The 15097-nt window shown below is 42.7% G+C and overlaps 1 protein-coding gene across 1 annotated transcript in view; it reads left to right on the top strand.

The window, feature by feature from the left end:
* The window catches only part of CNOT1 (CCR4-NOT transcription complex subunit 1), a 56201-nt gene extending 41778 nt beyond the window's left edge, over positions 1–14423 (top strand). Inside the window, exons 32-49 of the mRNA XM_054078631.1 lie at positions 37–177; positions 276–380; positions 971–1090; positions 1653–1844; positions 3566–3708; positions 4302–4410; positions 4501–4670; positions 5774–6005; positions 8103–8351; positions 8955–9118; positions 9396–9513; positions 9983–10084; positions 10313–10486; positions 11510–11659; positions 12743–12923; positions 13315–13447; positions 13551–13685; positions 13829–14423. Of these exons, the coding sequence (XP_053934606.1) occupies positions 37–177; positions 276–380; positions 971–1090; positions 1653–1844; positions 3566–3708; positions 4302–4410; positions 4501–4670; positions 5774–6005; positions 8103–8351; positions 8955–9118; positions 9396–9513; positions 9983–10084; positions 10313–10486; positions 11510–11659; positions 12743–12923; positions 13315–13447; positions 13551–13685; positions 13829–13907 (2697 nt within the window). The 3' untranslated portion in view covers positions 13908–14423. The remainder of the gene's footprint in view (positions 1–36; positions 178–275; positions 381–970; positions 1091–1652; positions 1845–3565; positions 3709–4301; positions 4411–4500; positions 4671–5773; positions 6006–8102; positions 8352–8954; positions 9119–9395; positions 9514–9982; positions 10085–10312; positions 10487–11509; positions 11660–12742; positions 12924–13314; positions 13448–13550; positions 13686–13828) is intronic.
* The last annotated feature ends 674 nt before the right edge of the window (positions 14424–15097 follow it).

The following is a 15097-nucleotide window of genomic DNA, read 5'->3' as shown; positions in this document are numbered from 1 at the left end:
CTTACAGCCTTCACTGATTATTGTGGTTTTCAATAGGCAGCCTCCCCACAACAGAGGGACATGATGGAGCAGGCAGCTGCCCAGTTAGCACAGGATAACTGTGAGCTAGCATGCTGCTTTATCCAGAAGACAGCAGTGGAGAAGGCAGGCCCCGAGATGGACAAGAGGCTCGCAACTGTAAGTATGGGACTGCTGTGTTTTAGAAGTCATATGTGCTCATGTGCATCTGGACTTGGTGTCTAAAATTCAGTGTGGTGTTTGGGTGTTTTTCCTAGGAATTTGAGCTTAGAAAACACGCTAGACAAGAGGGTCGTCGGTACTGTGATCCTGTTGTGTTAACTTACCAGGCTGAGCGGATGCCAGAACAGATCAGGTTAAAGGTGAGGATGCTAACCAAACTGTCTTCCTGTGCTGCTCTTTTCCCCATCCTCATAGTGAAAAGTGGATGGTAGTGCTTCAGCTGAGGAATCCTATACATTGTTAGACTTGTCCAACAGTGCAGCTGCTATTAGCTTGATTAATAATGAAAACCAATACATATGTTGTTCTAAAAGGAGTGCTCATATGATTTCCCTCAGTTCTGTGAGAACAATACAAGTCCTGTCCCATGTTCTGTGCTGTTCCTGTCACTGAAAGATGGCTAGTCTGTTCTGTTGTCTTGTCTCTATATTTTCTTCCCTGAAAGGACGTACTGCATGCTTTCTCCTGTGCATCAGACACACATGAAGCCAGTATTCAGTTATTCCTGTTTCCAGGAATATGAGTTGTAGTTGTAGAGTAAAATCCTCTAATTAGGATGTGCGGCAGAAGAGACAGGACCTCAGTGCAGAAACACTGAATCCAACTTTGTCATGTCCAGACCACCTGTGAATGTGACTGAGCAGCTACCTGTTACACGAACTGCCCTTGTTTCTTACTGCCACAGCAGTGGTATGTTGTGAGGTTGATGCCTGTTCTTTTCATTGCAAAGGTTGGAGGTGTGGACCCAAAACAGCTGGCTGTTTATGAAGAGTTTGCACGCAATGTACCTGGCTTCTTGCCTACCAATGACTTAACTCAGCCCACAGGATTCTTGGCGCAGCCTATGAAGGTAGAGATTTCTGAATTAATCAGCTTGAGAGCACTATAGCCCTTCTGGTGAATGTTGAGAATTTGTGTCTGTAGGTCAAAGACGAGTGAGAATCAGGCATTTGTATTGCTTGGGAATAGTGATAGAAAGATGCGTTAATTTTAATGTTGAACTAATGGCAACATAAAACTTAGGTCCAGTCTTAGGGGTTTGTAACCCAAACTGGGATGAGATTTGCAAGTTATGATTATTGCTACATGTAGTTTTAGTAGTAGAGAAACATTATATTCAAATATCAGGTTATTTTTGTGGGAAGACTGGAGGGTAAGCATGGATTTTGAGGTAATGAACAGATTTTTGTATGCATACGTGGTCTTGAGGACTGCTATAATTATTTACTAGTTATTTTCCCAGCTTAATTTGAGCATATTTGTGTATTTAAAATGCCAGCATAACTAACCACAGTGCTGTAGAGGCTGAAATTCTGGATGCTATAATTTCTGAAGCAGAAGAGCCGATCATATTTGAGTTTCACAAATACAAACCTTGCAAGTGTCATTCATTCCCCCTTTTTCTTAAGCAGCAGGCGTGGGCCACAGATGACGTAGCACAAATCTATGACAAATGTATGACAGAACTGGAGCAGCACCTGCAGTCCATTCCACACACCCTGGCCATGAATCCTCAAGCTCAAGCATTGCGCAGCCTCTTGGAGGCTGTGGTAGTGGCTCGTAACTCCCGCGATGCTATTGCTGCACTTGGACTATTGCAGAAGGTGAGTGTTAACAACTCACTTAGAGTTTATTACTCATCTGGCTTGTGGATTGTCTTGCTGGTAACTGTGTATCTTCATGCATCCTTTGGAACTCGCTTGGTGAGCAGTACCGAACAGCCACTGTCTTTGGGAATTCAGTAAATAAAGTTGGAAGAGGGCTGTGGTGTTTGCTTGGTGCATTATACACACGGTGACCAGGCTGCTGTGAGAAGAAGCAGAAATGGGATCTTGGGGCTTAAGGGAGTTTTGTTCAGATGTAGCAAGTAGAGAGCTGTTGCAGTCCAGAATAGTCTTTGATTTCAGGATGATTTGGAGGCTAAGAACATTTGAACTGCCCTTTTAGGTGGACAGTATTGAACTCAGTACTGGATTTATTTTGGCACATTTGGGGAATTTATTTTGCAGTAACTGGTAAATGAGTGCACATGGTGGGTTTCACCCCAGCTGACAGCCAAGCATCCATCTAGTTGCTTTCTCATTCTGCTGTCATGCAGGACAGGGAAAGAACAGAGAGAAGGCAGGATGATTTGTTCATTCAGGTTATGACAATTTTGTGAGGGAAAGCAAAAGCTGTGTGTGCATTTAAAACAAAGCAAACAAAAATCATTGCCTCCCATCAGCAGGTAGATGTCTTGGCACTCCTCAGAAAGCAGGGCTGTAGCGCGTGTAACGTTTGCTTGGAAAGGCAAACATCAGAACCATGAATGCCCCCCTTTATGCTCTATTTCTTGAGCTTTTATTGCCGAGCGTTATGTCACACGGTATGGAATATCCATTTATTCAGTTTGGGTCAGCTTCAGCTGGCCTGGCTGTGTTCCTTCCCAGACTCTAGCCTGTCCCCAGCCTACTGGCTGGAGGGAGAGGCAGAATGGGAAAGAGAGCCTTGATATTGTTCAGCAACTGGCAGAACACTGGAGTGTTGTCAACGTTGTCTGGGCACAAATCCAAAGCACAGCACCAAGTAAGGAAAACTAACTCCATCCCAACCAGAACTAATAGATTGTACCTGGTGGGGAGCATCACAGCGAGCTCTGCAAGCTGAGCTGGTGTCAGTGCCTGTGCAGAGCACAGTGACCGGTGTAGGGAAAAATCTGAGTATGGTGGAAGGATACTGATGTCTGCGTGAGGGTGCAAACAGTGGCAAAATGAAAGTAACTAAAACCTGGAAGGAGACTATTCTACACTAATAGTGCTTGTATGTATTAAAGGACCTAGTCCTGACTAGGACATAACCAGGTAATTTGTGCTCCCCCTTTAAGACTTGCCTTCAATTTGCCATAGACTAGCATAGGCGCATCTCTGAGTGCTGCAGTTCTTTGTCTAAAGAACCTGATAAGGTGACTGCTGGCAGGTTCTGTCGATTTTCTTTCATGTAGTTTTTCATGAGCATTTCGTTTGCAGAATTACTTGTGAGGAGGCATTGACGTACAGAAGCTGCAGCACAAACGGTTGTGGTCTTTATACAGTTCAGCACATATGTAAAGCCATTGGGGCATAGAGAGGCTGTAGGCTTGTGTGTGGTATGAAAGCTGTGTGCAGTGAATGCATAGATGTCCCAGTAGATGGTAGAATATCCCAGTGCCTTATCAGAGGGTCAGTGCAATGACTCGGGTTTTGCGTGTCTGCAGAGTCTTCTGGTAATAACTCTTCTTGATGGAATTTGCAGAAGATTTGGAAGAGGACTTTTTTTTTCCTCTGCTAACAGGTTGCATCTATTCTAGGCTGTAGAGGGCTTACTGGATGCCACCAGTGGGGCAGACGCTGACCTTCTGCTTCGCTATCGTGAGTGTCATCTGCTTGTGCTGAAGGCTCTGCAGGACGGCCGTGCGTATGGATCTCCCTGGTGTAATAAACAAATTACTAGGTCAGTTATCAGTGCTGCTGTTGTCTCTTGTAGCTTTTGTCATCTTTTGAGAGTTATTGTGTTTTCTGAATCCCTTACCTGTTAATATTTCACATTGCTGCAATTTAGACAGAAAAAAAATAGGGTTTTTGTCAGAAGTAACTTCTGCTGGTAGTGCGGTTTCATCCTAGAATGTGGTAGGGATGTAACAGAATTAAGTGCTCGGGATGCTCTGTGTTTTTCTCTTCATTCTATAAAGAATGTCTCTATGCTGTCACAAACTGTGTGACCTGACATACACATGCAGCAGAAGCACTCATGCTTTCAGCTAGGTAGATGTGTCGCTTTGCTCTCAGAAGAGAGGCTTCTTACGCTGAATAAACTGAAACTTTTGGGGGCTGTTGTACTCAGGTGTGCAGGGCAAAAAATGCACGTTATGCTGATGACTGTTCTGAACTCAAACATTACCTTAGAGAATGCTCTAAAAAAGGCTTGTTTTGGAGCTGAGTAATGAATCGCAGCGGACGGCACAGTTTGGGAAGTATTAGTTTTGAGTTCCTTTGCATAAACTGTGGGTTTTAAGCACACTTTGTAAAATAAGTCCACTTCTTCAGGTGCCTAATTGAATGTAGAGACGAGTACAAGTACAATGTGGAAGCTGTGGAGCTGCTAATCCGCAATCACCTCGTTAACATGCAGCAGTATGATCTTCACTTGGCTCAGGTAAAGGGAACCTGCTCTTTTGGAGAACACTTGCGGTCAGTCCACTGTAAGGTTTGTGATTGAACTTTAATTGCCTTTTTATGTTGACAGTCAATGGAGAATGGCTTGAACTACATGGCTGTGGCATTTGCCATGCAGTTGGTGAAGATCCTGTTGGTGGATGAAAGAAGTGTCGCCCATGTAACGGAGGCAGATCTGTTTCACACCATTGAGACACTCATGAGGATTAATGCTCATTCCAGAGGAAATGCCCCAGAAGGGTGAGATTGAAATACAGTATTACTTCTCTCATACTCATTTGTGATTTGAATGTTGGATATGTGATGTCTCATCATTCACTCATACAGCTTTAAACTTTCTTCAGGGTTGCAGTCCTATGTTAGTTTAAATTTACTCACGTGTAATTGTGCTGACTTTGTCACAACAGAGGCAGCTGCAGTGTCATGTCAAACTGAATGCTTGAGCAGGAAAATCTTTCTATGCACTGTACTCCAAAATACCATGGTACTGTAAGAAACTTGCTTTAATTCCTCCTTTATCTCAAATTTAGGCAATACTCTTACTTGTTTAAATCTGAAATACGTAGGTGTTAATATGTTAATTTCTTAATCACAAGCAATCCATCAAATCAAACAATCCTTTCTGTTTCTTTAGACAATTTTGTTTGAGTCCAGGAAGCAATCATCCGTTCATCTCACATGGCTTGTGTGTCTACCAGCAGATAATTAGGCAACAAATATTGCCACAGCATCTGGAAGCGTGGGACTTGCAGGCCTCTCTTCCTAAGGTGGAAGTAGTTGCTGCTAGGTTTGAGGAGGACATGGGTTGGAGCTTAGAGAACTCTGGTTGGCTGAGACAGCAGCCAGCAGCTGGCTGGTGAAGGTGGCAGTGGCTGCCACTAGCAACACAACTGCTAGTGGGAGGTCCCAAAACAGAAGTACTTTGGTCTGCAGTTCATGTGCGTAGACTGTCTGCACTGTGTGACTTGCCTTTTACTGCAGCCAGATTTAGTGCCCCAGTCACGCTGTTTAGCACTGACATCTCACTATTTCGGAGTGGTTTAGGGCTTCCGAAGTCTGCAGAATTGAAGCTTTTTCTAGTACTTTGGTGCTTCATTGCAGCACACAGCCACATGAGTGCAAGGGGAACTTCAAAGCTTGCATGACTTCTGTGTTGTTTCTTTCATTATAAATGCATCTGCTTTCTTGACTGACTTCTATTCCAGCGAGGAGTGGGAGATATGAAGATTTAGTATAAGAAATAATTTGCTTTCTTTCAACTGTATTTGACCGAGCTCCCAGTAAACATACCTTCCAGGGGAGGAGAAATTATAACCCAGTTCTTGCTCTCATCTCTGCATTAGATTACCCCAGTTGATGGAAGTGGTCCGATCAAACTACGAAGCAATGATAGACCGTGCTCATGGAGGTCCCAATTTCATGATGCATTCAGGAATTTCCCAAGCCTCAGAGTATGATGATCCACCAGGTCTGAGGGAGAAGGCGGAATACCTGCTGAGGGAATGGGTCAACCTCTACCATTCAGCTGCAGCGGGCCGTGACAGTACCAAAGCATTCTCTGCGTTTGTTGGACAGGTAGAGCTTTTGGAAAGAAAGGTGCTTTTTATTCAACATAAGTAGGGCGTGATGCCCTCCATTTTAAAGCAGTGTTATAACCCATGTTAGGCATCCTTTTGGAACTTTCAGGTGTATGGCGGTTGACTGTCAAAATTTTGTCTGTTTTTGGTGGGATTGTTCTGCAGAAGCCCCTACCCTTCACCCAATTAGTTCTTCAGATACTGTAGCAAAAAGCTGTCATTTCAGGCCAGGAGTTTGGGGGATAAGTCTCGTGGGCAAAGAACTTGATCTGAGATAGATGTTGGGAATAGTTGTGGAACTCTTGGATGAAGCATAACTAACATTACTCCTTACAGGCAACAGTGAAAGCTCTGACAACCTACAGAAAGAAATTGCTAATAGACAGGGATGGAGTTGAATTGTTCAGACGATGTAAACAAGGAAATCCTTTTTCTAACTGGAACTAGTAGAGTGAGGGTAAAACTTGAAGCTAAAGTTGTACTTAAATTTAAATGGCTGACAACAGTTCCCTCCTGTGCAATTTGCAGGGTGTGATGAACTGCACACCTCTGCCTTCCAGGTGCGACTGAGAAGGGAGATGCTGTTAGTTACCCAACATGTGTTATCAAACTCCCTGCAGTCATCTTCCTAAAGCTGTGTTCCTGGCAGCTCCATGACTGCAGCTGCAAGAAAGCCCCTGACTTAGTTAATTTACTCTGTGTTCTCTTTAAATGTCTGTGTTAATGCCATAGAAATGCTACAGATTTTGCAGCTGCCAACCAGAAGTTCAAGCTACAAAATATGCATAAAGATCTCGATTGATGCAGTAATTTTTCATGTGACTTTAGTGTCCTCCTGTACTCGCTTGTAACCACCTTTCTGTTGGTCTGATTTTCACAGCAAAACTTTCTTTTTAAATTTTTTAATCAGTCTGATGTTGAACCCACTTTTTAAAAGAAGTTTTACCTCTTCATGTGGCCTCACTCTTCTTATAACTTAAAGTATACTTACTTGTAAAGCATGCTTCAGTAGAGTGTACTCATAATGCTTAATGCGCTTTTGTACTGCTTCAATCTTTTATCACACTTGTTTGCTTACCTTTTGTACATATTTGAACAGATTTGAAATTGCAATTTAAATATATCGAAGTGCAGTGTTTGTAATTTTTTTCTTACAGGCTTTAGATATGAGTTAAAAAGACGATTTTGTGATAACTGCATTGAACCAGGTTTTATTACTGGACTTGAATGAACATAATTTTGGGTGCTTAAATTAAGTGTTGCTTCATTCCCATTAGTGTTCAGGATGAGAATGAGCATAGAACATTGAAGGCAGACACATGAATTCCTTTATTTAAATAAAAGTGTCTCCAGAAATACTGGAAGTTCTGCAAGAGTTAGTGGTTGTGCTGTTCACACAGCTTTGTGTCTGCGCAATGGGGGTTCAGAACTAAGATGCTTTGCTCAAAGCTCACAGATTTCCTGCAGTGTAATTTATTTCATTTTGATGGCTTTGGTGCTGTGGGTAACAAATAAAAGGAGGTCTCTTTTTATAAAAATATATATATATATATATATATGTTACTAAAAACAGTCCTCCAATGCAAAATAAGCAGAACACCCATGCAGTCTTTCTCTGCAGGCAATGTACCTGTAGGGAAAATTCACTCACCAAATGCAGCTGCTCCTACAGAATGTTGCTGCAAGTCTGCCCTTCCTAGAGCTTGGGTGCTTGGATGGGCTCCTGAAGGCCTGATAGACAGAGCTGCTGCCGCCTCTTGCTGTCCTTCATGGAAGGCCAAGTGCTGGTTGCAGAACTGGTACTGAAACAGGCTTCTTAGCTGTGCTGATTGTTGAAAATAATTGGGATCAAAAAGACTCTTATTTAGGAGTAAATGTCTGGTAAAATTCTGCTGCCACCCTCAAGTTCCACTGAAAACATTCAGTTTTGGGAAAAGTAGCAGAGATAGCTTGCTACCCATCTCTCTTGAGAGTGTGGTGAACGTTAATTGTGCCAGGCAAGGTGGGTGCTTTCTAAAGTGCTTGGTGGTTGACGTAAGTTGTAAAATGAACTTTCTGTCATCGCGGTTCTAAGGATTTTTCCTTTCCTGGACAGATGCACCAGCAAGGAATCCTGAAAACGGATGACCTGATCACCCGCTTTTTCCGTCTTTGCACTGAAATGTGTGTTGAAATCAGCTATCGCGCTCAGGCCGAGCAACAGCATAATCCTGCTGCCAACCCCACTATGATTCGAGCCAAGTGCTACCACAATCTGGATGCCTTTGTGCGACTTATTGCACTGCTAGTGAAGCACTCTGGAGAGGCAACCAACACAGTTACAAAGATCAACCTGCTGAATAAGGTTGGGAACCCTTTTTGTACTCATTGTGTTAAAAATACGTAATTGGTTGTACCTCTAAGTGTGAAATGTAGACTTTTAACATAGGCTGTTGCTGTAGTATCAGATAGGGACTTTAACGGGTTGGTCAATGAAATGATAAACTGTTGAGGGGAGCATGAGGATACCAGGTGACTTTCTTGTTCACAAAACTTTCACAGCAAACAAACCCAAAACTTTGCCTCGAAGTGAAAGAATCAGCTGCTGCTGTTCTGAGGCATTAAAGTGTGGTTTAAGGTTGGTGATTCCTGAGTGTCTCTTAATTCTGAGAGGGCCTTGCTGTACTCTTAGTTTATGGCTGCATGGTCTTAGATAGTCAAGACCTTCCACCTCTGCCCAGTCACTCATTGTCACTGTGGTCCATGGACAGGGGGAGCAAAGTTGGAAACTCGTTGGGAGTTGCTGATACAGATTATAATATTAATTTACTTAACACTTCCAATAACTAGAATTTTGGGTTCTTGCTAGAATCTACCAGTGGTTTATTTTTTTAATTAAAGTAGTATCTGTAGGCTGTCTTGCAAAGTAATTCTTGCTGTCACCACTGAAATATATTGATCTCTTTAGGTTCTTGGTATTGTGGTGGGAGTTCTTCTGCAAGACCATGATGTTCGGCAGAGTGAGTTTCAGCAGCTTCCTTACCATCGCATTTTCATCATGTTACTGTTGGAATTAAATGCTCCTGAGCATGTGCTGGAGACCATCAACTTCCAGACACTTACAGCTTTCTGGTAGGTATTTGAGATTGGCCACAGGGCACATCCTTTCCTCATAGGGTCAAGAATTTTCATCTAAAGGCTATCTGAGTATTCCTTTGTGGTGGCTTTATCACATTTGGAATAACTGGTTCTCCCATAGACTGTCCACTCACTTGTTTTAAGGAAGATGACTGGTAAACCCCAAGATGCTAAAATGCCTTGCTTTTAGGGCTGTGTATGTTTTCCCTCAATGTTATGAAAAGCAATCTTATTGCTGTGCACTTCTAACCTGCTCTAACTTTTCTTTCAGTAACACATTTCACATCCTGAGGCCTACAAAAGCTCCAGGTTTTGTTTATGCCTGGCTGGAACTGATCTCCCATCGGATATTTATTGCAAGAATGCTGGCACATACACCACAGCAGAAGGTGTGGCTGCAGTTTATCTCTTCTGAATTAAAAAGCTCACACGGATGCTTATCTAGTGTGGTGCTGTTTCACATCTCTTGAAGTGCACTAGTCGCATGGCTGTGTGTTTTTTGTTGTCTTCTACATTCACAGTAACCTAACTGCATGGAGGAGAGTCTGTGTCAGTAAACTGTTGAATAGAGGGCGAATTTAATTTCATAAATGTCTTTATCAAAGTCTGGAAGAGCTGTAGTCTTCAACAAATATTGCTGACTCGGTTTGCACGTTGTGTGTTCTGGAGATCCCCATAGCGTATGATGTGCAGCTGATGCCCTTGTAACGAGCTGTGCTGCGCTCGCTGCTAGAGCTAGCAGTAGGGCAAAATTTAGATCCAGGTTTATATGAAGACCAATCTAATTATAGTTTTGAACTTAAGCTAACTGTTCATCATTGCACATTTTCCACTTGCTGGTTGTTTTTTTCTTGACAGGGTTGGCCTATGTATGCCCAGTTACTGATCGATCTTTTCAAGTACTTGGCTCCTTTCCTTAGAAATGTGGAACTCACCAAACCTATGCAAATTCTTTACAAGGTAAAAAAATGTCAGCTAACAGATGCTAATTCCAGACAAAGCTGTGTTCCAGTAGCAAAATAGGATTTACTGTATGCAAATCTGTTGTGGGGCAGAAAGAGACTACCTCCCTCGATTAATTTCTTCCATTTAATGTTAACCACATGGCATAGAAGAAGGATGGCTCTGCAAGCTCTTGGGCAGTTTCAACAGTTATGCACCTCTTTTATAGTACATCTTCTTTCACAGGGCACTCTGCGTGTGTTGCTGGTCTTGTTGCATGATTTCCCGGAATTTCTTTGTGACTACCATTATGGGTTCTGTGATGTGATCCCACCTAATTGTATTCAGCTAAGGAATCTGATCCTGAGTGCCTTTCCACGGAACATGAGGCTTCCAGACCCTTTCACCCCCAATCTAAAGGTAGGACCTATTTCCATGAGTTTGATAATGGGAAGCTTGCCTGCCTGCAAGGTCTGCGCAGTTCCAACCTGAAAAGACAGGCTGTTGAGACTTGTGTTACATGAGAACTGCATTGAGAACCTGTCTTTTGCATGGAAAACGGAGGGCTTTTCTTCTTCCAAAGGGAGGTTGACTTGATGGAGTCCCTAGATCACACAGTGTTGGAGCAAGGGCATCTTTATCATTTACTATCTCATTTGCTGCTGAAAAACAGACCACTTAAGCAGTCTTTGTGGCTTTACTGTTTGAAAGTTCAGCCAACAATTCTTGTCTCAGTTTTATTCAGCTCATGCTGAGTTGTGTAACTTGTGCTCTGCAGGGTGCGCGGTGACTGGATTAACTAATAGTTATGGGGCCGGTCTCTGAGCACTATGGAATTGTAAATACTTTTTGAAGAGAAACACCAATGACATCTTGCCTTGAAAATATTGAGATAAACCACCATTCTGCATAATGGGCAGAGACTTTGAGAAGTGTTGATGTTATCCAATTAAATCTTGGGCATGAGCCAGTGTCCATGGAATGATTAGAAGCAAACTCTTCACACGGCTGAAGCGTTGTCCTAATATTCTTCCTTGCCTGAGCAGTGCAGAGTGATGGGAGCAAAGCTGCAATACTCATCCAGTCAGTGCTTCCTGAGACTGAAGAATGCTGTTCTTGACTTGTGGGGACGTTTGTACTTTTCTAAACTACCAAACTATCTTGAGTGTAGATAGGGAGACTTCACAGGTGGTGACTGAATTCCCCTACAGCCTTGGCCCTTGTATATTTTATTCTCTACTGTCAGTTCTTCAAGAGTCATCTAGTAGTCTTGCACATTAGAGACCAAGTTTCTTTTGAAATCTGCAAAGGTGCAGTGTTTAATTTTCATTGCTGGTATGAAAAAGTGATCAACAGCAGTAATTGTATTACTTACAGATCTGCTTTGCAGTTTACTCCTTTAGAGATTGCTATGGTGTGGCTGACTGGGCTTTCTCTCAACAGGTGGACATGTTAAGTGAGATTAACATTGCTCCACGAATACTCACGAATTTCACTGGAGTGATGCCACCTCCATTCAAGAAAGACTTGGATTCCTATCTCAAAACCCGTTCTCCAGTCACTTTTTTGTCTGACTTGCGCAGCAACCTACAAGTGAGTAGCTGGTTTCTAGGATGCTGAATTTAAACAATGTGGGACGAATGATCTTGCTGGCTGAGTCACCTTCCTTTCTTACAGGAATTTTGTTGGTGTGTAGCAAGCATGTATTCCAAGCAGTAGAAAAGCCTATGAAAATGCATGCTTCTTTGAATGATTCTTTTACTACTGCATAGCAGGGTGTTTAAGTGTGTGTTAAATAGTTCCAGCCGAGTGGAATGTAAGGGAAGAGGAATGTTGGATTGAACAACCCTAGGATGATCTAATGTAAAAGTAGTTGGTTATATCTACATAATCTACCAAATGTTTGTAGTGGCAATGTAAGGTTATCTAAAACTTTTGACTCTTTAGCTTGCGTGCTTCTAGTGCACAAACTTCCAAATCGTCAGTGAAGAATGTAGTCAGAGCTGATTGCATTGAGCTTGCTTTTTTGTCCTCAGCCACTGGATGATGAAGTCTTGTGGATTCCATCACAGACTCCCAGCGCTCTTTACCTAGGCATTGCCTGAGGCTCAATGAGTTTTACTGAACTCTGTTGTGGTTTTTTAGAACCTGATTAAATTTTTACTCCAACTGGTTTCATTGTTAGAGAAGTCTATAGATCTTTATGCTCATGCTTTAGGGGTATAAAAGGCATGTTAACTAAGACCCAGTTCAAAATTATTAGCCAGCAGTATTTTTGTACATCATATGGGCTCGACTTGCAGCAGACTTCAGGGCTGAAGTTCACTTTCCTCAGCCAAGTGCTAGGACTGAAGGTTCACACAGGGAGTGTGCATTTCAGGCAGCTGCTGGCGCTGCTGGGGAAGTCAGAAGGACTTTACCTGACATTTTGTTGGGTAGGGAGTATAAAAATTGTCTGTTGAGTCTGTCAACACTTTGCTTATGCTTTTGAAAAAAAAAATGTATATATAGCTGCTGTAGTACAAAAGGATAAATGCCAAATTGAATTTGTGAATGTCTGAGTGCGTTGTCTTCTGTAAAATCAGGAAGATACTTGGATGCTGTTGTTGTACATGCTGTACCTTTGCTTGCTGAAGGAATATAGCATGTTAATGCTTTTCATATCTTTGTTATTAGGTATCAAATGAACCTGGCAACCGCTACAACATCCAGCTGATTAATGCACTGGTGCTCTACGTAGGTACTCAAGCTATTGCGCACATTCACAACAAAGGCAGCACACCATCTATGAGCACCATTACCCACTCAGCTCACATGGACATCTTCCAGAATTTGGCAGTAGACCTGGACACTGAAGGTGAGCGGGAAACACTTCAAGTGATGACAGGTTTGTCAGCAGATTGTCTGTTTGAGCTATGGGAAATGCAGATCATTCACAGTGAATTCACTAGTGAATTCACAGTAAGTAATGCTACATTAGAATATTAAACTGAATACGGAAGTAATATTAAAACCAAATGTTCAAGTTGTTCCAGGGAATCAGAAATAAGTTTAATGAAGAGGAACTGAATTCTTGCTGCCCCATCAGCTTGCGTAGATAAGGCTTTCTCGTAACTTCGGTTGATTTTGTTTCTTACACCTTTATAAGGCAGGCTCACAAATCTGAGTCTTAGCAACACTAGTTAAAGCTTTATTCCTTTCTGTGTGTGTAAGGGAAACTATAGATACTCATTATTGCTGTTCTGTAGGCCGGTACCTGTTCTTGAATGCAATTGCCAATCAGCTGCGATATCCAAACAGTCACACCCACTACTTCAGCTGCACCATGCTGTACCTCTTCGCAGAGGCCAACACCGAGGCCATCCAGGAGCAGATCACGAGGTGAGAGGGAAGGCATTTAACTTGCCAGCATTCAGCTTTTCATTTTCCTTCCATGCATATTTTGCATATTTGAGCTCTAACTAACTTTACTTCTGGATTTCAGGGTTCTCTTGGAACGACTTATTGTAAATAGGCCTCATCCCTGGGGTCTCCTTATCACTTTCATTGAGCTGATAAAAAATCCAGCGTTTAAGTTCTGGAACCATGAGTTTGTTCACTGCGCTCCAGAAATTGAGAAGTGAGTATAACTTACCGATAAAATCACTAAAACAATATATCTGAAGCCAGAGCTGAGATGCACCTTCAGTTGTTGGTGCTCCTTAGCGGAAGCACTGCTCGCTGCTGCAAACACACCTAATGCTGCTTTGCTTCTGTGTTCAGGTTGTTCCAGTCAGTTGCACAGTGCTGCATGGGGCAGAAGCAGGCCCAGCAAGTAATGGAAGGGACTGGTGCCAGTTAGGTCATCGTGTGCTGTCAGCGTGCCAGCCTGGAGGTCCCTGTCCCACCGACTGACAGAAGACTTTGTAAGGCTTCCCAGCCCCCTCGATTGGGTAGATGCAACAGACCCTGGGTGAAAGTCCATGTGGGCACGTTCCAAAGTTTGAAACAAATTTTTGACTTTTGGCCAAAATTCAGAAGATGCTGTGAATATCATTTTGAATCTAGTGTAAATACAAGGAACAGAAACGTTTGTCTGAACTTTTGGGTTTGTGCAAGTTACATAAAAGGCAGGTGGGTAACTGGTGCCTGTCCAGCTTGTAATAAAGGGGCAGCTGCTGATGCCAAGCACTTGTCTGGGGCAGACCTCCTTGTACTGACATTCCCAGACTCCCAAAGAATATTGAAAAGCCAGTTATAATACTGTGTAACTTATTTTTCTTTATGTGGATGGGGGACCTTTAAATCACTAAGTTGTTTTACATAAAAAAGGTGGATGTGTTTGGAATATGGGAATACAATGGAGTAAGGGAGGGGTGAGGGAGGGGTTAAGGTTCAGTGTTGCTTTCCCCCACCCTCATCAAATCCTGACAGACAGCAAGTGGAGTGGCAGCCAGAGAATGCCTCCTTTCTGTTGGAGAAGACACACCTCAGGCCCTTGGGAGAGGGCCAGCTGGTTTTTAGGAAAGAAACCAGAGACCAGGCCTATAGCTTATTTTTTTTTTTTGACACTTGTAAATTTTGGAAGGTGTGGGTTAAACCGAGACCTTTTCCCACCACCCCGTGACCACACAGTATAAGTTTGTATAAAAAAAAAATAATTAAAAAAAAAACCAAACGAAAGAAAAATTAAAACCCAAAGGACCAATACAGCCCATTTTGTAAGGATTTTGAATGTTTTGTAAAGTATTGGTCCATGTGTTGTATTTTGTAGCCTTTCTAGTTCTTGGGCTTTAGTTCTCCCACTTCTTGTATGTATGCATACTGTAGTTACACATTAAAGTCATGACCTGCAGCACGTGCCACTGTGCTTATTCTCTCCAGTTCCATCCTGCCTGGCCAGCTGATGTCTTTCAAAGTCTATTCCACCCATCCCAAATGCAGTTTTCCAGGGTGCTTTTGGCACTGCCTGTTGAGAGCAAACTGAGCCTGTTCTTTAGCTTGAGGTCAGAGGGGAGAGCTGTTACGGGCCTTGCTTTGTACGCAAAAGGA

Source organism: Cuculus canorus, chromosome 13 (assembly GCF_017976375.1).
Source record: "Cuculus canorus isolate bCucCan1 chromosome 13, bCucCan1.pri, whole genome shotgun sequence".
NCBI classification, from domain to species: domain Eukaryota; kingdom Metazoa; phylum Chordata; class Aves; order Cuculiformes; family Cuculidae; genus Cuculus; species Cuculus canorus.
The sequence above is the reverse complement of the archived record's forward strand: the minus strand, read 5'-3'. Positions and strand labels throughout refer to the sequence as shown.